At 40.1% G+C, this 23,293-nt stretch overlaps 2 protein-coding genes across 2 annotated transcripts in view; both read left to right on the top strand.

Moving 5' to 3' along the window:
* Positions 1-4,583, top strand: part of LOC105391430 (protein eiger) — a 38,964-nt gene extending 34,381 nt beyond the window's left edge. Inside the window, exons 7-8 of the mRNA XM_048633083.1 lie at positions 2,611-2,759; positions 3,744-4,583. Coding sequence (XP_048489040.1) covers positions 2,611-2,759; positions 3,744-4,031 — 437 coding nt within the window. The 3' untranslated portion in view covers positions 4,032-4,583. The remainder of the gene's footprint in view (positions 1-2,610; positions 2,760-3,743) is intronic.
* A 2,323-nt stretch (positions 4,584-6,906) lies between these two features.
* LOC105391449 lies at positions 6,907-22,870 on the top strand. Its single transcript, XM_048633198.1, has 12 exons — positions 6,907-7,042; positions 12,843-13,050; positions 13,355-15,214; positions 15,296-15,426; positions 15,626-15,848; positions 17,507-17,575; positions 17,903-17,962; positions 18,334-18,474; positions 18,811-19,028; positions 19,307-19,474; positions 20,390-20,539; positions 22,628-22,870. Exons 2-12 carry the CDS (start codon positions 12,855-12,857, stop codon positions 22,682-22,684), a joined length of 3,273 nt encoding a protein of 1,090 aa, XP_048489155.1. The 5' UTR covers positions 6,907-7,042; positions 12,843-12,854; the 3' UTR covers positions 22,685-22,870.
* Positions 22,871-23,293: the final 423 nt, after the last annotated feature.

Here is a 23,293-nt window from a genome sequence, read left to right on the forward strand (position 1 = left end):
GCTGGAGTGTCGCCTTCAAAACGAAAGTTCGTCATAAGTCGTACGAATTCGGGCGTCTATCTCCCGTATCCTGCTTTTGGTATATTTATGTAAGTATGTCTATGTAATCAAGCTTTACGATGAACGTAATGAAACGAATATTCACATAGATGTATACATATATACATAGATGGATAAGTGGTTCTACACCTTAAATTATGATGATGATGATGTCCTCTTCGTCATATCTGACAACAGCGACTCTTGCACTTCTACTATATACCTTAGCTCTTACACTATATACCTTAAATGAGTAGCCGGTAGTGGCTGAATGAGGAAGGACATAGTGTCTTAATTTTTAGTTGTCTCGTTTCTTGACGGTCGAATGGCGTAGTGGTTAGTGGCCCTGACTGCTATGCCGAAGGTCCCGGGTTCGATTCCCGGCTGGGGCAGATATTTGTTTAAAGACAGATATTTGTACTCGGGTCTTGGGTGTTGATATTTATATTTAGTATCTATCTATCTATGTATTTGTGTAGATATATCAGCTGTCCGACACCCATAACACAGGTTCTGCCTAGCTTGGGGTCGGATGGCCGTGTGTGAGATGTCCCCACATATTTATTATTATTTATTTATTTATTATTCTTGGAAGTGGCCTATGTCCAGCAGTGGACGACTACGAGCTGATGATGATGAGGTTTTCTGCTATGTGTATTATCGGTTTAAACAATATTATTATTTATGTCAGAATATTAAAATAATAATTAAAGAATAGAATCAATTCGGAATGGCCCGGTTAATATCCGGCGAAGCCGAGCGCTGGGGGTAGTATTTCGAGAACCTGTCTGAAACTATTAAATCTGTTCAGAGGACGAGAAGCCCTGATGTTTTATTGCAGATAGCTGAACACTTTATTAATCTGAGCTAGCTTTTGCCAGCGAGCCTCTCTTCGCTTTAAATTATTGTGTAATGCGTACGTAATGAAATACGTCTGAAATAAGTAGTTGTTTTAAATGTAGAGGTATACTCTCCAAGGTTTATACAGTTCAGTAGTTTTTGAGATTAGATTTAGATATTCGTTACAAACATACAGTTATATTATATTAGATTATATATGAAAAGGCACCGTCAGTTATGTAACGAATGTGTCCAATCGGTTGAACAAATCGTTTTCATTTACTGGCTATCGAAAGAGCACGGCGGGCAAACTAATTTGCTAAATTGAAGTGCGATATCGAACATGTACAACTAAATTGAGAACTGAAATCGATTTATCCGTCATTTTCCACATGAAATTCGTGGAAATGAGCTACAAGTTTGAATTAATTTTGTAGGCTTCTCCGCTAGAGAAAAAGGATTCCTTACACGTGTCGTGTCTAAATTTATTTATATCCCTTATTTATCTTTTCAGCAGCCATGTCTGAGTAATAAATTATTACAAGTACGTACTTCATTGGGCGACAACAACCATTAGGTAACCTTGTCGGTGTAACCCTCATTACGCCTGTGTAGGCAGCAAATAAAATATAAGAAAATATTGTACCCAATAACAGTGGCTAATGATACACTTAATTTACAAAAGCCCAAACTTTTCTGGTAGAACTTAACTTCCTTAATGACTTAGTACGGAACATAATACAGTTTAACTAATTGCTTGTTCGGCTAGCGACAAGAGCTTACTTTGTATAGGTTCTTATAGAGACTCAGTTTATTTACTCTCTAATAAAAATAATGTAATTACGTAAGTATCAGAGCGGTGGTAGCTCAGTCGGGTGAGCGCCCGATTCTCACGCCAGAGATGCGGGATCGAATCCCGGTGCTGACATGTACCAATGAGTTCTTTTAACTTATGTACAATGTATACCATCGCTCTTACGGTGAAGGAAAACATCGTGAGGAAACCTGCATATCTAGATCTAGCACATCTAGATATGTGAACCCACCAACCCGCAGTGGACCAGCGTGGTGGGGAAATGGTCCAAGCTTAGGAAGGCAGTTTAGACCTTGGGGATATCCACAACGGTTCCATTCGAGAGAGTCAGGTGAAGATAATTACACCCCCACAGAGAATAGAATACGTAAGTATTTTTCTGTTAGGTGCTGAACATATAACATGGTTCCTGGCGAACTCTACACAATGTTTATCGATCCTTCGACGGAAATACAGCTATTATACTCCACATAACTACCTCAAGTATCTACTTAGAGCACTTTTGCGTATAGGTAATAATATGATTGAAATCAATTATTTTATAAGTAGGTAGGTATTCTAATATCAAACACTGATTGAAAGTTTATTAATTTAGTATTTATTAGGGTATAACAGCCAGCTACGAACAACTATTTGTTCGAAGGGGTCCAGCTATAAACAGTAGGTACCTACCGCAGCCAACGGCCTATTCCCCGATAGTACAGTGAATAACCATCACCCTTGGAGACTCCTTAAGAGGAGAGTATATCTGCGCGATCCTATCGAAATAGGTATTTAGAAAAACATTTGCTATCGCTTGTGCTCTTATACCTCGGGCACGGGTGCGATAGAGATGCACTGCAGCTCGCGACTGTCAATAGGTACTTTCCTTGATGAAACAATAAAGATATTTTAAGTAAATTTTTCTCCATTTCCAGGCAACGGCCTAGTCCGCCTCGCTCACGGCGCCCACCACGATGTGTGGTACCCGTCAGCCTGGACGCTGGCGTCGCCGCGGCGCCCCACGCTCACGCAGGGCGGCCACGTGCACGTGCACCACACCGGCGTCTACCTCGTCTATGTCCAGGTAATATCATAATAATAATGACATGTGTTGAAAGGGCTATGCTCGGCGTGTCTCCAGTATGTTTCTACGTGATCGAATCAGAAATGAAGAGATCCGTAAACAAAACCAGAGTAACCGACATAGCTAAGCGAGTCTAAGCCGAAGTGGCAGTGGGCCGCACACATTGCTCGCAGCATTGGGCGGCCTCCCTCGACATGGACGGACGATATAGTCAAGTCCGCAGGGAAGCACTGGATGCGGGCGCCTTCGATCGGAAAAGGTGGATAACATTAGGGAAGGTCTATGTTCAGCAGTGGACGTCCTATGGGAGATGATTATGAATATGTTTAGACATCTCACAAACCACGACACCTTTCTGACTGAAGCCCTGTTCTCTATATAAATCCTGCAGTTCTATAAATATTCAGCATGCCACAGACACAGAGCTTTACCCATATTTAAGTTTTGCTTAAAATGCTTCTCAGTTATATGAATCTGGCAGCGAACTAAGTTACTTATAGCACCAGCTCTTGGATAATTAAAAACTTCATAATTAGAATCCTCGAGACTTATACACTATTTTCGCCTGAAAGTTCAAAAACTACCACAGCAGTTCTAGAAGTTGTTCTAGTCTAGGCGAAGCGGTTAAACTAATTGGTCACAAGTTCAAAGTAGAAGCCACAAGTCCCGCCGGCCGCATCCAACTGTTTACAAAGTCGCCCGGCTATCACGACAACCATCTCGGTTTATTTCCACAAATAAAACCTCAGCGAATGCTGTGTGATGGCAGTAAAGTTTTCTACAAAGTAGTATTGAATTGAATTGATTCTGACGCCGCCCCCGCCCAGTTCGCGCTTTGTGAGCTTCAATTTTATATCGGTACAGGTGCTGGAATAGGAAACATTCAAGATATTTCTTGGAAAAGACTTTGTGTTCAACTTGCTCTTCAGTAAACTAAATAGAGATTTTAAAAACTTTTCATGACACAACCTCTATATTTTCCAGATATACTACCTAGACTCGCACGACGTGATATCGTGGGTGCTGCACCGCACCAACCCGTCTACCGAAGGGCGTGACACGCTGCTCCAGTGCGCACAGACCTCGCACTCTTCAGAGCCAGTGGACCGGCCCAACTCCTGCTACTCCGCCGCCGCCCTGTTCCTCCGCCAGGGAGACCGCCTGGCCGTCAGGAACACGGGCGGCAGCAGACACTCCCTGATGCAGCCAGAGAAGAGCTTCATAGGCCTCGTGCAACTGGCCGACACGATCGAACCCGACCAGGAATTATAATTCAACGACCGCCATTTTGTCTCGTCGCCATTTTGTGTTTAGAGATTCATGCTTTAATTTTTTGCAATTCTCCTTTTTGTATTTTGTTATTTAGGTATACTTACTTATTGTTTATACGTAATAATTTTATTAGCTTGATCAGATAGGTTCTTTACTGTCTAGTAAATGTTAGTCCAGGTAGATTAGATTGCGTAGTTTTTAAACTAATGCCCAGTTTTTGAATTGAGAATTAGAATAATTACAGCATGGCGCAGTTACTACAATGCTAGATTCTTTATTCAGACACCGGCCCTAAGTCACACAGTGCCATTGTTGATTTGTCTAGAATAACACTCATAGTTAACATAACTTTAGATCTGTTTCGCCCAGATTAATTAACTAGAAAGATCTGTTATGCCATTGATATGATAAGAACTAATATACTTAGGTTTAATATTGTAATTTATTACATAATGTTAGAGTAAGTCTAGGAAGATAATATGAAGATAAAGAGCGTACGGAGCGGACAAAATATAATACTGTTTAAAGTGAGAAATAAAATTGTTTTATGAAGCGGCGCTCGTTTTATTTGAATCGTTGAACTTTTAAGTGAATCGGAGTGGGAATAAAAGGGGAATATTGTTGGAATGGGAGTTCATACGGAACAATGAATGTACATTATGTACCATCGACGGGGAGGGGGGGGGGAGGTTCAGAATGCAATGTGGGCGGCATCCAGGCGCGAACAGAATGTTAATAGACCCCTCATAATAATATAGAGAAATTCCCGAATTTCTCATATTATATTCACATGATTAAAGCTCTTACATTAATTAAGTACGACAGATTAAGTTTCGCAGACGATAAACAAGTATCGGGTAGCAACGTGGAAAATTGTTGGTAGAAATCAATATGAAACAATTAAGAGACTCAATTAAGGTAGCTTTCTCAGTATTAAGTTACGTAGAACTTTATAACTCCTTGATATCGAAGAACTCGTAACTTCTCTTAGCAACAGAAACAAGGAAATTGATGAGAATAAATCCTGCTGGATATTTTCTGTTCGATACGGAATCAAATTATTATAAGTAGGTATATATGGTGGTCTCAGGACTCTCGTGGAAGTATTTCGACAACGAACCACGACCATGGTCAATCTCATTGAGATCTCTCTCATTACTGTCTCTACATCCTTTTATGTCGAAACCAACATAAAAAATATGGACATGAAAAATATGATATCTTGAATTTGAACCTGTATGGGAACTCTTGGTGTGAGGGGAGAGAAGGTGCTAACACTGGACCACAAAAACATGTATATTTTGCACACAGACCACCGACCTCCTACCCTACCAGTGCAATGTTCATTATTAGGTATATTACAACAGGAAACCAGATAGCTTTGAAAGTTTAATTAAATACAGATAATTTGCAGGAAGCGTGCGGATGCAGTCTAGATATTATACGAGTGAGTATACCCTTATTTACAGAGCTTCCAAGAAGTCACAACGCAATAACAACCTACGTAACTACCGATAGGTAAGTTAAGCCCGCTGAATAACTACGGAATATCTGAAATGTACACGGCTTCATGCACTCTATTGATGATGATGATGATGTCTTACAAGCCGATACGGCTACGGCGACTCTATTGAAATACACTCACGAGCGATGAAAAAGTTTCAGTGACACAGCACCAAATTACTAATGAAGCCCACTGTAATACTAAAGCACACAAGTAAGAACAGCGCATCAGAATATTACCAAGAACGTATACATACTTTGTTCTATTTTAAAATTATAGATATTTTTATTGCGGTCTTTTGGAATCGGCCTTTTTGTGAGTGAAACTTTTTTATTGCTCGTGAGTGTCCTTATGAACTTATCAATCTTGTCATCCAAGGTTAAACTTAGTAACCTACCTTCAAGCTTGCAGATTGGTGTAGAGTTTAGAGAAGTAGTTATGTTCCTTGGTAACGTTGAGTGATGGTCGGTACCGAGCAAATCCGATAGAACCTTACCCTATCTAAACAACTTTATAGAAGTAAGTACTCGTCCTATAATATTATACTAAACAAAACAACCATCTACTTCAACAACTTAACCCATTTAAACAATGCTCCAAAAATGCGCAAAGAATTTTACTTCAAAGACATTTTTATTACATTTCTCAAAAATTTCATAAATTTCCCCGGTTACGAGGAAAACACAATATTAAAAATTCCCCTCGATAATGTGTTGCTAACAAAAGAAACCCGTTGCAGAATGTTGTATGCGGCGAGTTTAACCAGCGGTAAGTCGGATTGTCCATTTAATTATGATTCAATGCGATGCTCGTGGCGGCGGCGGCATATCAGGGAGCAATTAAATGCCTGCGAAGAAGAATGGAGCGCCATTCCTAGCGCCCCCCCCCCCCCCCTAGCTCTTGTAAGGGCGCTTTCAGAAGGCAAGGAGCTTTCGATTAACTTGAAGAGCTTAGGGAATAAATTTAAAAATATCTGGTTTTCAGTGTATGATGATGATTTAGGTATAATTTTTAATTCAAATTTATTTATAGCTTCCTAATTTTACTACCAATTCCAATAGCTGAGATAAGTGCATATATGTATATGGTAAGAACCGTCTGTAGTAAGAACGTAAGGCGCAATAGGGTCACTTCATAAAAATAATATTCAAAATTCGCATATCTAATACTTGCAAACATTGCCGGACCCACTTCGTGACAAAGTCCAAAGGCACCTATTAAACAAGGGAACAAACAAACATCAACCCAACAAATAGAGCCTCTAAAACCGTGCACCATAGTGTAGGCGGTGTGCACACGGGGCGGGCGGGCGGCGGGCGCTGTATCGATCCGCCCGCGTTATGTAACCCCCCGCGCCCCGCGCCCGCCCAGCGCCGCGACCCTCGCCCATCATTCACAACCTGCTCCTCACCGCCAGGCACTGCGCAAGTGCTCCGCTCCTCCAGTTGTTATCTACATAAATAGAGATCAGTGTTTTGTTTTGCCGTCCGGACATAAATGGTGTAAGGTAAGCCTTTGTGTCGTGGCTGTGGTTGTCGGCGAATGCGAGCTTGTGTTGCGGTTTCCTTGTCTTTCATTAAGTCATTGTTGTTTTCACATTATTCCATAATTTAGATCGTTTATGCATTCCAATTGACGTATACTTACGGAAGGAAAGGACGATAAAAAATGCAGTGAAAGTTAATTAGCAATGAGTTAGGGTCCGTTTGTACGTTATAAAAGCACGCATCTACCGAAAAAATGTTAGGAACTATTTAATGCGCTGAAGTTAATGAAAATAATGGTTTATGACGCTTATATAGGCATATGTAGTTCAGTGATCACGATAACGGCCGGTAGTAAAACTTCATTTAGGGCGGGCGAGATGAATTGATGAACAGTCGGTCAATATAATTAAGGGTTTATGGGGTTTTCGCTAAACTCAGTTACTTTTCAGGCGTCCAACCCATTACAGTTGCTACGTACATCGACCTAGCATTCACGTAATAACCTGTAGGACGTATGTATATTATTTTTTTTCTGTAATTACCTACTCTAAAACTGGGGACCGTAAATAAGTAGGCTTGTGTAAGTTGGGAGAATACCCCTCGACCATAAGTGCCCATAACAACGTTAACAGACTACTTATATATTTTTTGCACGTTACGTAGCAAGCCAATACAATATGAAAAATATGATTATTGATAGTTATTAAAGGATAAATAGGTAAAGCTTAAGAACATGTAAAGCTGTACTGTAGCAAGTTTTGTAATAATCACTTTAAAATAAAACTTTTGAAACAGTGATTTAAAACTAGGCTAATTTAACCGGTATTCGTGCGAAAAAAGTACTTTTGATAAGTAATATCTTGCAAGTTTCTTGAATTAATCTTGATTCCGAGCAAAACTCATTCACTCACTTATTATTTAGAGAGATAACAAGTTATTTACATTAACTGAAGTAAGAAAGCCAACAAATGTATTTGTAATTAAAAGGAAAGTTAAAACAATGGCGGTTTCAATATTGCTTTAAAGCTCTCCAGTGAATATAATCAAGGGGCTTTACAGTCATGCTGAGACAAAGGAATCTATTGAGATCTAGGCATTACAAAATGTTTAATGGACTGGGCAGAAGCCCTTTAGAATCTGGGCGTAATTAGAGGCTAATATCTAAATACTTGACAGTGACAGTGAGGAGTTGAGGACAGCATCAAAGGTTTCAAATTTCAACCTAAGAGTAAAGAAGAAGTAATATACAACATTTTAGTAATAAAGACTTATAATTATGTTACGAGTAACGAGCTATATCATAGTTAACTGTTTTGACTTTTATGAACAAAAATTCAACTTGTACTCTTCATAAAACAAATAAATAACAATTTACTACAAATTAAGTCAGTAACTTTCGCATTTATATTATTAATTAGGATTCTTCTTCTTCTGGTGCCGTCTCCTATCGAAGGTTGGCAATCATCCTGCTGATTTCCGTCTTGGAGGCCGCCGCACGGAACAATTCTCCAGTGCTCAGCTGGAACCACTGGCGTAGATTTTGCAGCCATGATGTCATTGGCCGCCCAGGCCTCCTCCTGCCTTGTATTTTCCCCTGGGTTATTATTTGGAGGAGTTCATATTTGGGGTTTCGCATTATGTGGCCGAAGTATTCCAGCTTGCGTCTTTTTATGGTATTCAGTACCTCTGTGCCTTTCTTATTTAATATTTGAAGGACTGTTACATTCCGAACCTTCTGGACCCACGATATTTTGAGCATTCTCCGGTAAACCCACATCTCAAACGCTTCAAGGCGCTTGGCCATTCTCTCGGTGAGTGTCCAGGCTTCAGCTCCATATAGAAGGACGGAGAATACGTAGCATTTTGCTATACGCGTGCGTAGATTGAGGTTCAGGTTACGGTCACAGAGGACTTTTTCCATTTTTCGGAAGGCGCTACGAGCTTGTTCGATTCGGCATTTAATTTCGAGACTGTGATCTCCTTTGTCGTTGACTATAACACCCAGGTATTTGTATCGGCTCACTCTTTCAAGGTCTGTACCTTCAATGTTAATGGAGGAGTTTGGCTGTGGTCCTCGGCTTACTACCATGTATTTGGTCTTTTTCGCATTGATGTTGATGCCGTATGACACACTTGCTACGGTGACGATATCCACGAGTTTCTGCAAGCTTTGCCTGGTTAATTAGGATTAGTTAGGATTTTTAGTGTAGCTACTAACTATTGCGATCTTTTAATAAAATAATGATATTCTGCGTAGGTATAAAATAAAAGAATAGCTATGTAAGCCGGAGAGCATTGGATATTGGATGGATAATCCTTTAATCCACTTCAAAAAAAGCTTTTGTACCCAGACACAATACATTTCCGATAAGTACTGATGCTGGATGAAGGACGTGGGGTAACACTGGATTTTTATACTTATCTGGCACACGCTTTAGAAAAATAAGATGCTGTGAGGTATTTTTTTATGCATGCTTCCTGCTTATCGCAAATAAATTATATTGGTTTTTTAATGAAATTTTATGATCTTTGATCGCTTCATCACATTTAATACTAAGTACTAAGGTACTAAAATTAATGATCACGTTTAGGTTGGCCGCCATTTAAAAAAAAAATGTGTCATTTAACTGTAAGTATTAATTTTATTAGTCCGTATTGCTCTTTGGTTGCGAAACGTGGAGAGTGACGAAAGGGCTGACGAACAAACTGCAAGTGTTCGTCAATAAGTCCCTAAGATCGATCCTGCGCGTTTTCTGGCCGAAGACAATACGTAACGAAGATCTGTGGAAGCTGTGCCGACAATCTCCCATCGGCAAGGAAATTGCGAAGCGAAAGTGGAGATGGATTGGGCACACTGTACGAAGAGGAGCTACGAATGCCGCATACGTAGCTTTTGACTGGAGGCCACCAAATGGCAAGCGCTCCCGTGGACGCCCTGTCCAGACATGGCGCCGAAGCGTCGAAAACGAGCTGCGAGCCGCTGGACTAAGCTGGAGCGAGGCCAAAAGTACAGCCGAAGATAGGCGGAAGTGGCGGACGTTAGTGGAGACCCTCTGCACCTCTGGGGTGCCATAGGAACAACATTAATTTTATAAAACAACTCATAGTTATGATAGTTTCGTTTTCTGGGTTTACCGTGGGAATTCCGGGATTAGACTTTTTGCTAGAACATAAAACGAATTTAAAAAAATCTTTTCTTAGACTCCCACTGAGCTGGACCCGGCTGTGTCACACCGTGGTGAAAAGATTAGTTCTATTGTCAGTGGCTGACTGCCCATAGGGTGTGCCGCGCCCCGGTCGTCTATTATGACATTCATTGATAGGTATAGTTCATAAATGAACAGCAATTTAGAATTTTGTAAAATGTGTTTTACAAAACGTTTACCTACTCACTTACGTAACTCAACTTAATATTTTCTAATAAACAGTCAGTGGCACGCTTCTGTGTATATTCTTGCTTCATAAAGGCAAAAGCAAACAAAATTTCCTTTGATGTTTACACATTTACTTACGAATTTTATGAGCAAAAATGCTTCACTTTTATCATAATTTCAGATCTTTTTGAAAGTTTAACGTGAGCCAATATTCGTCAAGTATGTATAAAATCGGAACTCTTATACGATCACTTTGTTGTCCGTCTGTCTGCTGAAATTGCTACATCTTTACTATGCCGGTTTTTTTCAATGAGGAGAATCGGTTATATCACTTAATTAACCAATGAATATTGTTGGAAGCTATAGCTCACAGCATCAGGGCGATTTGGGATAGAGATATAGCCTTGGATAAAACCAAACTCACCCTTATCAGGATCTCGGGTTTCGGGATGCAATACGGATTGCTGGCCCGTCCCGACGACCTATATCATGGGCATTGGACATAGCTGGAAGCGTATATATTTATATACAATATAAGCTATTTTTAGAACAGGGTTTTGTGGCGCTATTTGGTTACCCATATAGGTGGAACTCTCGTTCTACCTATATCCATCACTGAATTTAATTGATACGTATTATGTACAGTCCAACTATAAAGTCCTGACATTAAAGAGTGCGATTTTGCAAAGACTTTTTATCATTATCACTTATTTACTTACATTTACATACATAAAAAAACCATTTGGCAATGGCTTTATAACGGATTTGTCCTTTAATAAATAAAATACATCGATTAAATAAGGTCTGTAACAATTAGTTAGGATCCACTTCCGTTTTCAGGACTTTATAGTTTTACTGTATTTCCTTTTTACGTTCGATAACGACGCGATCGACAATGTTCTTAGTTTCTCAAGCCGCAAGAAACTACGCGAATTAAACCAAGATTAAATATTATAATATGAATAAGCTTAGTAAACCCGTATATAAGTACAAGTACATTATACATTTCAATGGTTTAAATAGGGAGAGGACTTGAAGGAATAAATTACTTGTTTACGTAAACAGGCATTTCATTCCTTCCGTACAGAATGGTAGCTTATTTGTCCATCAGTTCATACGTGGACAGGTTGGACAACACCGTTGTGCGTTCATTAGGGCATGCAATACCGCAATACCGGTATTCGTAATACCGGTATCAGGGACAAAATTCACGCTTTTTTCAATACCGGTATTGAAAGTTAATACCGGTATTGAAGTAATACCGGAATCGGACTTTTTTAGGCTATAATAAAGCGATTAAGATATAGTATTCCTATGTACTGTGAAAGCGCACTTGTTTCCAACCGTTTAATGCAGTTTTTGGCCGTTTGATACTACTGTTGTCCATGCGTAAACGGACACTGGATGTAAAAATAATTATTTATTGTAAAATTTAAACTCTAATAGGTACTCAATTCTCGAAAAAATCTATTACAAAAAACTAAATTTCATTGCTTTTTTTCGTTTTATTTTGACCTATACGACTTTTAATCACAATATATCCCATTTATTACAAGAAAATCTAATACCGGTATTAATACCGGGATCCCGGTATTGAGTTGCAATACCGGTATTGAAAATAGTGCCGGTATTGCATGCCCTAGCGTTCATGTTGTTTTGATAGCATCTCCCGTCGTCGACGACGGCGGCTGTTTGCAAATTTAATACGATTATATTCCGGTAAACAACACAACGAGCTCTTGATGTTATTAACATGAGGTAGGTATTTATTTATTTATTTATTTATTGATTAGGTTTTTCAACAGACACACACTTTACATTTATAAAAAGAAAACATCACAATACATGCCACAGTGGGCATCCAATTACAGAAAAACACAACATTTACAACACAATCGAGCAAAACTTATGCACTAATAGCCGGCATATAACTTAATATCTTAAATTTATACAAGTTAAAACTAAACATTTTACAAAAACAAATTTTACATGAATTTTTTATGAATTAAGTAATTAATAAAAGATTTTTTTTGAATTTAGTATTAAAGGTACAAGTTCAATAAAATTATATTTACGTGTTTGATCGTAAAATAACAGGCTAGCTTCTCAGTTGTCCTAGGGAGTCTAGTGTGACAGTAACGTTTCTTTTGGCTTTGAGATCTATTTGAAAGAAAATATAAAACTACGGGAGTGGTAAGAAAAAGGGACTTCTTCGTTAATAATCGACTGTATGGTATGCAACCCTGTATGAGCATATAGGTATTCCAGAGCGTATCGACGAAATTCTATGGACACAATCATGTCATGCATGCATGACTCATGCATACCGCATGAAGGCCAAGCTGGAGGCTGGCAAGGAGATGCATATTAACATTGCCCTCCTGGTCTCTGCCTATCTCTTTCATTCACCAGCATTCACTTAATGAATTCATCCCTGTCTTTCCAGGTGCGCATCAGCATGGGCCTTCTATGGCTATGGCTGGCGGCAGCATGTATGGTAGCGGGGGCGATCGGCGAGCGCGGGGGCGCGTCGCTCCGAAGCGCCCTGGAGGCCCTGCAGCGCCGGCAGCGGGGGCGCTCGCACGGACCGTTGGCGCCCCTGCCCGACTACGACGCCGTCTATGAGTACTTGCCGCAAGCTCAGCCGTATTCTGGTGAGGGTTTGTCTTTTGTTTCTTGGCCATTTAATTGCCTAACATTAAGATTAAGAATTAAGATAGCGACAGTATTGTGTGAGTTAGATTACACTTAAGCTAGCCATCTTAAATGCTGGAGCGTCGCGACTTCATAGATTTTGGGCAAAGTTCCAAGAACTTACTTACTGTATGAGTCTAATATCTTCCCCCTTAAACTAGGTAATGGAATTGTAAGACGGACTAAAGCGATACCTACACTGTACCTAAGTGGTATTGATAAAAAGGTATATGTACTTACTTAATAAAATCGTCTCTGTTTCAGACCCTGATTACATATCCGAAGTGGAAGAAGATGATGACATACCGTCCCCTCCTAAGTATATAATCAAGTATTTGGATGCCAACATTCGACCTCCCGAAGCGTACACTGAATACAAGATCATTAAGAAGAAAATGGGGAGGTCAGAATCAGCTAAGAAAGAGTCAGCGTTTCGTGAAAGGAGTCACCACTCGGACAACGACAGACTGAAAGATTTATTTATGGATAGAAACGATATTGAAGTGCCCAAAGAACCAGAAGAGGGAGCTGAAAACGATGCTGAATACGCGATGCTGCTCAGCCAACTGTGGTCTAAGTACAGGAGCAACAATCGTAACAAACGAGCAGAATCGTCTCCTCAAGGAGTGGTCAAACTGTACAACGAAAAAGTAGTCAAGAAACGTTATCCAGATAACTGGGGACCGATCGCTTTTAAGCGTAAACGAAGTTCAGGTCCAGATCCAGTAGATCATCCTATCTTGAAAGAATATCCAGGAGGCAGGAAGCCGCATGGCGACGGAATGCCAGTTGATCCTAATTACAATGCATATGATTTAACAGAACAAGATAAGGATGATATACGTGAAGAATATGCCATCGCATTTCAGCCGTTAGAAGACGACACTCCCTCACCGTTTAATGACAATGATCTGTATGCGTTCGACAACGAGGTGATTGAGAAACGTTTTCCAGTTACCAAACGTAGCAGCGGGTCTTATGAATATGGCTTGAAATATGAAAAGAAACGATCTGCACAGGATCATAACAAACGGGAAACATCAAAATCATTCCGCAGCAGCTCCGGCACTGATCCGAGAATAATTAAAGACCTTTCTAAGATATTTGGTGAAGTTGATTCGGATGATTTGATTAAAGCTCCGGTTAAACGTAGCAGCGATCAAGGGCAACCTGAAACGTATAAACCACCACAGGTGACGGTGTTGAGCCACAACGAGACGCACCCGCACGACCACGCGCACGACATGAACGCCACCGTGTACGACGTGGAGAGCCACGAGCAGCACGGCCACCTGCACCACCCCGGCATGCTGGCCAAGGACGCCGACCACGCGCACCCTCCCGAACATCACGACCATGCAGCGGACGCAGAAAAACCTATAAATGTGAAAAAGAAGTCCATCGATTGGTCAGACTATTTCGGAATAGACAAACGTAAAAATAAAGCGTTCGTAAACGATTACGCACAGGAAAAACTGAAGAAACAATACTTTAATACATTTAACAAAGAAGTCATATATCCGTTGAATTCCTTTCGCCAGCACAGCAAGGTCAAAAGGAACTTCGTTGAAGCCAGGCCCAATGAAGAAACAGAATTTCAGGTTGACAGTGCTCACGCCGTTGAAGTAAAGTCGGAAGAAAAACGCGATACTTCCGATGATGATAATACCAAAATAGACAACATCGATAAGAAACTGAAAAATATGGAGGGTATGATCGTGGATGATGCTCTTCACTACTCGTATATCGGGGAAGAACTTGACTCAAAAGAGGAGCAGGAGATGAAAGAGAAGCTGCTGTCCAAACTAGCAGCTGCTTACAGCCTGGAAAAAATGAGGAAAGCTTTGAAAGAGTTCAAGCAAAGTTTACAGATACAGAAAACTGATGCTCACGTTGAATCTTCGCCAACGCCAACTGATGAAGCCAAGGCAAAACGAGTTGCTGTTAAGAAAGAAAAGGCGAACCTAGATCTAGAAAATGACATCCGTCACCATCAGAGCCAGAACGAGGATTTCGAAGAGGAACAGGGGGCGGGACACTACTTGAATGGCAAAATGGACAAGCAGCTGTTTGAGGGGTACATGGGAGGCAGTGGCAGATACCGTATCCCAGAATTACCCCCAGGTAATCATGCAGACTATTGAATTTATAACAAAACATCGGATTGCTGAGCCATTTACTCACTTATTTTAATTTTGTTTACAGCTGTAGCATCCGGAACCTGCCCCGTGCTCACGAAGATTGTTCAACGTTGCCGCGAAGTTGACCTGCTCGCCGGAGACCGCGGACAGCTGTTCTTGCCCCTCTGCAGCCTTCATCAGATTTGCTACCTTTGTGTAAGTTTTATTATTCCAATCCAAATTGCATTTCAAAGACTTGTACCGACTCCAATACCCACTGTGCCCTTTTTAGGACCCACCCAACCCAGGCTAACACTTTTGGGTCTGCAGTGGCCTAGTATTGGGCACCTATTATATGGATTGGTCGAATCGCTAACACGAAACGAAATAAGACTTAATTTATTGTCTATTGCAGGGAGAGGCACCGCCAACAACTTGCGACCTGGTATTCCTGTCGGAGGCGGACACGGCGTGCGAGGGCGACATGGGGTGCCAGCGCGCGGCGCGGGCGGCGCTGATGACCCTCAGGGAGCTCCACGACAGCCTGTCCGACGAGCTCGACGGCGAGTGCGAGGCCAGCCCCTGCCTCTCCGCCACCCTCAAGATGAACCTCAACTGGCAACGCGCCATCCAACGATAAATACCCGTCGAATCGTATCCAAGGTCACGTCAGGTCTCAAAGAACCAGGTTCTGAAGGCATGGCGTGGCCGCTCATGCTGATAGAAATCAAACTGCTATTTCATTCCTTGAAATTTGAGAACATGCATTGAAGTGTTTTGAAGAATAGAATACTGAAGTTTTTATAACATTTTATCATTCGAGTCTATGCACTCGAGTTAGTGGTAACTCTCATCCGTATGGATCTAACCAGCCATAGATGCATAGGGATGAAAAGATCTGTTGATCTCACGTTGTCGATGTTTTTAAATATTTGCCATGTTTTGCTTTTAAAAGCTTTCATTGTTAAATATAGTTGAAATATTTACATTCATAAAATAATTGTAACCGTTTAAATATTTTTTTGCAAATGTATTTATTATAAGTAGTCGTCTATTTAGATTATACGTATGTATATTATAAATTTATATTTAATGGAACTTGGGACAGGACTAGATGTTAAAGGTATTTTATTAATTCATTATGTATGAAATGTAATTTTATCCTTGTTAAGTATTAAAACTTATTTGTGTTTTAAATCGATTACTTAATGATATCTAAATATTTGTGTCAACCTAAATATAACCTATAAGTGTACCTATATTAAATGTTGTTTAAAATATTAACTACTTACTTGGAGATAAATATATAAACCACTTTATCCATTAAAATTTGATATATACCTACCAATATAATATATCACCTGACATTGAATGTAAAACTTATTTTATAAGTACTTACTATTTTTCTATTACTTTCCTTTGGAAAACTCTAGGCAAGAAAGAAAGAAAGAAAGAAAATTTATTTATTTCTTACACACACAGAAACAACACATACATTTAGAAGAAAAGGTTAAAAAGTAAACAAAAAAAATAAGTTATTAAAAGCATGTATGTTGCTTCCAAGACGTGGAAATTTAAATAATGTTTGATAATGACACCATATTTTGGTTCAGTCATAAAACTCACAAAGAAGTAACTTGCAACGCACGAGTTAGCACTAGACGACACGGCACATTAGACTTTACTAGGACAATAACTTTTTCATCGGCTTACACGAAAGTAAATTTATTCAAAAATAACTAACTGAAGCATCTAGAGGTTCTTCTGTATCGTCTTCCGATCCAATATTGGCTGATATTATTATTATTGTAGCTGCTAATGTTACCAAAACTTTGTTAAAAATCTGCGTTAAATTCAAACACATTTAAAATCAAACAAAGACTTTAGATAGTATATAAACTTGATAAATGCAACTTTACGAAAAGGTAGTCCTAGGCTACCGAACCTTTAATAACATTATCCTTAATTCATGAAATAAATGGTTTTAATTACATACATGTTTTATTTATCTCTATTACCTCTACAGACCCCTTATGAAATTTAACAATAGTTAAAATAACTATCTAAAACTGGTGTATCGATAAAAACGAGACCTTAATACGATATAGGTACCTAGGTAATCGAAATCCGCAACAGACTACATCGTGATCCACGGTTAGAAATTAACTTATCGACAAAATTGATAACGATAACAGAAAACACGAAGGTATCGATAACACGCAGTGTCGCGACAAACAGACAACAAAGAACATTGTAATTAAGAAATGTAATTTAATAAGTAAACCAATTTAAACAGTATATTTTCATACGATGGAGCGAGATCAATACCCCAAAGAAGGCATCGACAATCCAGGAGCAACTGAAGGTATGAAGATTAAAAACTGTGTGAATGGTGTCATCTCAGCCGATAATAAAAGTGTTGTGCTGTTTTTTATAAGTACCGGCGAAGACGTATCGTTAGTTGGATAAGATAGGAAACTACCAATAGGTACATAAAATGCAAAACAAGATATATTGGAGAGCATAACAGATACAACACCAACAATGGAATAGTGACGGTATTTAAATTATACCAATACGTGTAATCCTACCCAGTGTTTCGGAAGACTGATAGACCTTACATGAAATCGAGGGAAGTGAGTCGAGTAATGGATCCGTGCTCAGCGGGCTGTAATGTTATTTCATATTCCAGATGACGGATCTAATCTGAGACCGGATTTAGTCATAAGCGTCCAACCGCAAGCTCTTTATGGTAAGTTTTAAAATGTTATAAACAATGAGGGCAGGTAGATTTCATATCGATTATAATGCAGAAATACTGTTATAAATTATGCCTCTTTTAAAACTCTACACTACCTGCAAGCCAGATCTCACGGGAGCATGGGTGGCCTGTGTCAATTTTTGATAGACCTTTAAAATATGCCTTTAATTATATTAATATTCCTTAAATAAATGATGAACTTGCCGTTGTCGGCACCATCAAAGTCTACAAACAACTGATAGTTGAAGTGACCAAGTAACTAAAGAAATATTTACTAATCTAAAAACCTCGTCTGTACCTACCCTAAGTTTTGAAATTACTACACAACTGTTTTCATAAGAATCTCATGCAATCCGTTCCAGGGGCGTCCCGCGCCCAGCTGCCGGTGTCCACGGTGGACTGGCAGTCCGTGCCGCGCGGACAGTTCATCCCGGTCAGCGGACTCGACTTCCTCATCGGGGTCAACAGCCTGCTCATCAAACAGACCGTCGAGATCAATGAAAGTTAGTTTACTTATTACGATTTTAAAAAGGGTACCTATAAGCTTAAATAGCAACATTCTTCAACTGTAAGTGTTGTTTAGGGGTGGTTCTGTTGATGGTGCTAGTAAACGAATGCAGGCTATTAGATAGCCACAGACAGTTTTTCTGAGCCGGTAGCGAAAACAGCAACACATCAAGTCGTCAAATGTTTTCTAAGTTTGTAACATTAGGAACGGAAGTAGATCAAAATAAACGTTTATCACATGACATAAAATCGTCAATAGCGAACCGCTACCGTTCTATTCAAAACCCCCTTTAAACCTCCGAACACATAACCTCATAAACATCTCTCCGCAGTGACTTCAAAAATCGAATCAGAAAACCGCTACGTGGTGAAGATCCCTCAGGGCGAGTCTCTCTACATAGCCAGCGAGGTCTCCACAGCGACGCAGCGCTGCCTGTGCGGCGCCGGGCGGGCGTTCACTATGCACCTGCATGATAATACGAGGCAGGAAGCGCTACAACTGCAGCGCCGGCTCGCTGCCGCGTCTTGCTGCTTCCCATGCCGGCTTCAGGTAAATAGAACGCTCCTCTGGTGTTTGTGAGATTATAATCTTAATGTTATCGTACCTATACTTAATAATATTACAATTCATTTCATCATGGTGACTTCACGATTCCTAACAAAAAAGGAACAAGATTTTTAACTTGTTGAATGTGTGTTGTACATAACTTCTGAAATGTTTGTTTTTTCACTTTAAAATTCTCAATCCAGTAAGATATACCTACATAGGGCAATCGTAAACAATCCGCAAAATCCTCTCAAATCCAATAATACCAGTACGCACGGCAGGAGATGCTGGTGATCACGCCGCCCGGCGACTACGTGGGGCGCGTCCAGCAGCAGTGCTCGTGGCTGGCGCCGGCGTACCTGGTGAAGGACGCCACTGACCAGGTCCTGTACGTGGTGGAGGGGCCCGCGCAGTTCCAGCGGAGCGCACTGGTGCAGTCCGAGTTTAAGGTTAGTTTGTAGTCAGTAGGAGCAGCAGGGCTCGTGACTGCCGCCCGCTTACGGTCAGTTGCATAAGTAGCTGTACACTATTGTTCCTTGTAGTTGTAGCTGACTGTACTTGGTGCGTGACGCAAGTTAAGGAGTTTAAGGTTAGTAGGGTTTTGGGATGGTAAGGGATGAGCGATTGGCCTTGGCACTAGGCCTGATCTAAAGAATGAGTAGCGTTTTGCTTGCTTACGTTTCCTAAAATAGTTTTTAATGACTTGCGACCTATCTATCTGTTTACTGGTTTAACATATAGAACAACGGGGAGTCGAGTGTATTAACTACACAATAACGAAGTTTTTTAAGTGGGCCAAAGTTTACTCAAGTTTTTATTTTCAAAGCAAAGACAATATTTTTTATTCAAGATGTACGTACGAGTATCAGCATGAACGGAGTTTGTTTTGTCTTATTTATTTATGAAATTCAATCAGAGCACGTTTTTTGTATTGTCTATCATCTTGAAAAGGTTTGGCGTGGGTTTGCGTGGGTGTCGGGATTGCAAATCAGACAATGTGAATAATGGAAAGCTCCGACAAAAGAGCCATTTTCGGATTACCCTGCATAACAAAAACAGAAAGTTGATTCAGTTATAGTTTGAAAGGGATGATATACTCGCATCCGCGTTGTTTCTATGTTTAAAAGCCTCACTCCCGCAACCTTTTATCAAAGCAACTAAAAATATAATTAAATAGGTACAACGCAAAGGCAATCTAAATTATTTCAGTATAAAAAAAATACGCACCCTTAATGCTTAATCCAATACCATCACTATACAAAATTTAATAATTAATTCGGTATAAGACTTTTCAATAAAGAGAGTTCACTTAGGTTTCGACAAGGACAGCTTTTTGTTCACACTTCATCCTCAACCCTTTCCAGATAATGTCCCCAGACGGTCTCCGGGTAGCGGGCCGCATCGTGCACGGCTGGGACCGCGAGCTGGTGTCGTTCACCACCACCCTGCACGTGCCCGCCTCCGCCAGCCAGCCGCGGCATAAGGCGCTGCTGCTGGCTGCTACTTTCCTTATGGTATGTTGGGCTTAAAGGATAAAAGGTATAGGATCCCTACTTTTTCCGGTTCATTCAATACCACACTGTAAGTGACAGTCTCCGCCAGCCAGTCGAGGCATAAGGCACTGCTGCTGGCTGCCACCTTCCTCATGGTATGTAGGGGTTGTTTGAGACTAGAGTCGTAGGGGTTGTATGAGACTATAGTCTGGTTTCGTTCGTTCCCTACCATACTGCAGGTGCCAGCCTTAGTCAGCAAGCCATGGCATAAGGCGCTGCTGTTGGCTGCCACCTTCCTTTAAGGGTATGTAGGGGTTGTAAGGTTTGTACAGGATGCAGCATCGTTCACGGCTGGGACCGCGAGCTGGTGTCGTTCACCACCACCCTGCACCTTCCTCATGGTATGTAGTAAAAGGGGTTAGAAGGTTTATTGGTATCCGATTAGGTGATTCACACACTTGACTGCGCTCCACCGGAGGTCGGATTATCATTGTATGCAAAAATGTCAGTTTATATGTATATAGATAGATAGATAGATAGAGTACTCTTTATTTGTACACCAAGAAATGATTAACAATTTTACATAGACACTTAACTAGGGTACAAAAGGCGGTCTTATCGCTTATAGCGATCTCTTCCAGACAACCTTTGGATGGACTAGAGATATAAAAGGGGTACAGTGTACTTACTCAAGGAATATAGTATAATTTAAGTTATTATTATCTACTACACACTAAATATAAGCAAAAAAAAAAATAATAAAAATACACACAAGTACATACGCCTACTACATGTATTATAATACACAATTATATACAGTATAATACATATATAAATATATACAAACGCATATATACATATACATACATACATCATATACACACACATACATATCATACATATTATACCTACATACATGATTTTTAATACATATTTAATGATCTGATAACAGCTAAACAGTTGATTTAAGGTAGTGTTCCTTCACCATTCTCTTAAAGGTTTCCAGAGTTGGTGCTTGTCGGATTTTTGAAGGAAGATCATTCCACAAAGTGATAGCGCGTACTGTGTAAGAAACACTGAAGAATTTAGTGGTATTAGGAGGGATATTAAGGCGGAGATTGTGGGTAGAGCGCAGTGTCAGGTTGTGAGATTCACAACGAAGCTGAAAGCGTTCTTTTAAGTAAGCGGGGTATGTTGGGTTAAAGAGTATGGAATATAAAAGTGAAAGAATGTGGGCATTGCGACGAAGACGAATAGGGAGCCACTTGAGTTTCGCGCGAAAGTCGGAAACATGGTCATATTTGCGTAAGCCAAATATAAACCGTATAGAAAAATTTTGGAGTCGCTCAAGCTTATTTAACTGCTCCTCAGTTAAATCTGGATAGCAAGAATCGGCATAATCTAAAATAGGTAGAAGTAAAGACTGAGAAAGCTCAATTTTGGTGGAAGTGGGCAAGAAATTCCGCCAAACCTGCTGAAGCAAACATCTTTCTACTAACTACTTCCAGCTGCTTTTTCCATGTCATGGATCTGTCCAGATACACCCCCAAGTTTTTAACTTCTTTACTCCACTCTATATGTACACCATCAAAAATAACTGGTGGAAGGGAATCGAAGTCAATCATGGAAATAAATCTAGGGCTGCCAAGAATGATCACCTGGGTTTTAGTCGGATTGACTCTTAGGCCGAAGTCACTGCTCCACGTCAAAATATGTTCTAGGTCAGTATTTGTTCTGTTGATTGCAACGGAGAGATCTGATAAAGGCGCATGGCTGTATATTTGTAGATCATCTGCATAAAGGTGGTAGGAAGAAGATAAGTGATTAGAAATACTGTTAATAAATATGGCAAAGAGAAGAGGGGACAACACGCCACCTTGCGGGACTCCGGCCGTTGTGCTGCACCATAGAGAGAATGACTCCTCAATACGGATTCGCTGCCGGCGCCCGTGCAAGTAACTATGAAACCAGTCAATTACCGTGTACAGTATATAGACGGTCGATGTTTCAATTTAAAATATAAAACTATACGAGTATCTATATCAACTTTGGTTGTGCCTGCTAGGGAGCCGAGATTTCACTGACCTCTACTTGTATTAATTGTTTCAGGAATATACTCACTTCGAGAGAGCAAAGAGCACCTGTATGAGATGTAACTGTTTTTGAAGAAAACGGCATTGGCAATCTTTCAGCTATGACTTACAAAACTTATATCCTTGCCAAACTGTAAAATTAGGTGTATAGTTTGGATTTTCATCAGTGATCGTCCTTAAAAGTACTTACCTACATATTAACTAGGGGCAACTTTCTATAAAATATACATACTTTTTTATACTTACTCTTAAAAATCAATCTAATGTTATACTTAAAAAAAATATCAAAATCATCATGATTCATCATTCATAGGACTTTGGTTCGATATCTGATAAAAACATCAACTGAAATATAGGTACAAAAATTACCTAAGCCTATAGGACACGGCCTATAGAAACTTTAGGCCGTGTCCACACCGCGAATATTTTTCCGCGCGGAATTAATTCGCACGAATTATATTCCGCGATCAAAGTACCTCTGTTGATTTTTTTTGCGATTTTTTTCCGCAAGTGTGGATACTCCTATAGTATTCGATGTGTTACAGAATTGCGAATTAATTCCGCGCGTAAAAATATTCGCGGTGCGGACACGGCCTTAGTTGTCAATAATATTATGAAAACGAAGCGCCAAAAGAAGATTTCGCTCGGGTGGTTGAAGCAAGGCAAAGGGAAGGTCCCACAA

The sequence above is a fragment of the Plutella xylostella genome, chromosome 5, assembly GCF_932276165.1.
Source record: "Plutella xylostella chromosome 5, ilPluXylo3.1, whole genome shotgun sequence".
Lineage (NCBI taxonomy): Eukaryota > Metazoa > Arthropoda > Insecta > Lepidoptera > Plutellidae > Plutella > Plutella xylostella.

Excerpts from the sequence above, each read along its gene's own strand:
- LOC105391449 (XM_048633198.1), top strand. The coding sequence starts at position 12,855 with ATGGGCCTTCTATGGCTATGGCTGGCGGCAGCATGTATGGTAGCGGGG. Across the intron at positions 13,051-13,354 it reads GCAAGCTCAGCCGTATTCTG|ACCCTGATTACATATCCGAA; the intron begins GTGAGGGTTTGT and ends TCTCTGTTTCAG. Across the intron at positions 17,576-17,902 it reads CAATCCAGGAGCAACTGAAG|ATGACGGATCTAATCTGAGA; the intron begins GTATGAAGATTA and ends TTCATATTCCAG.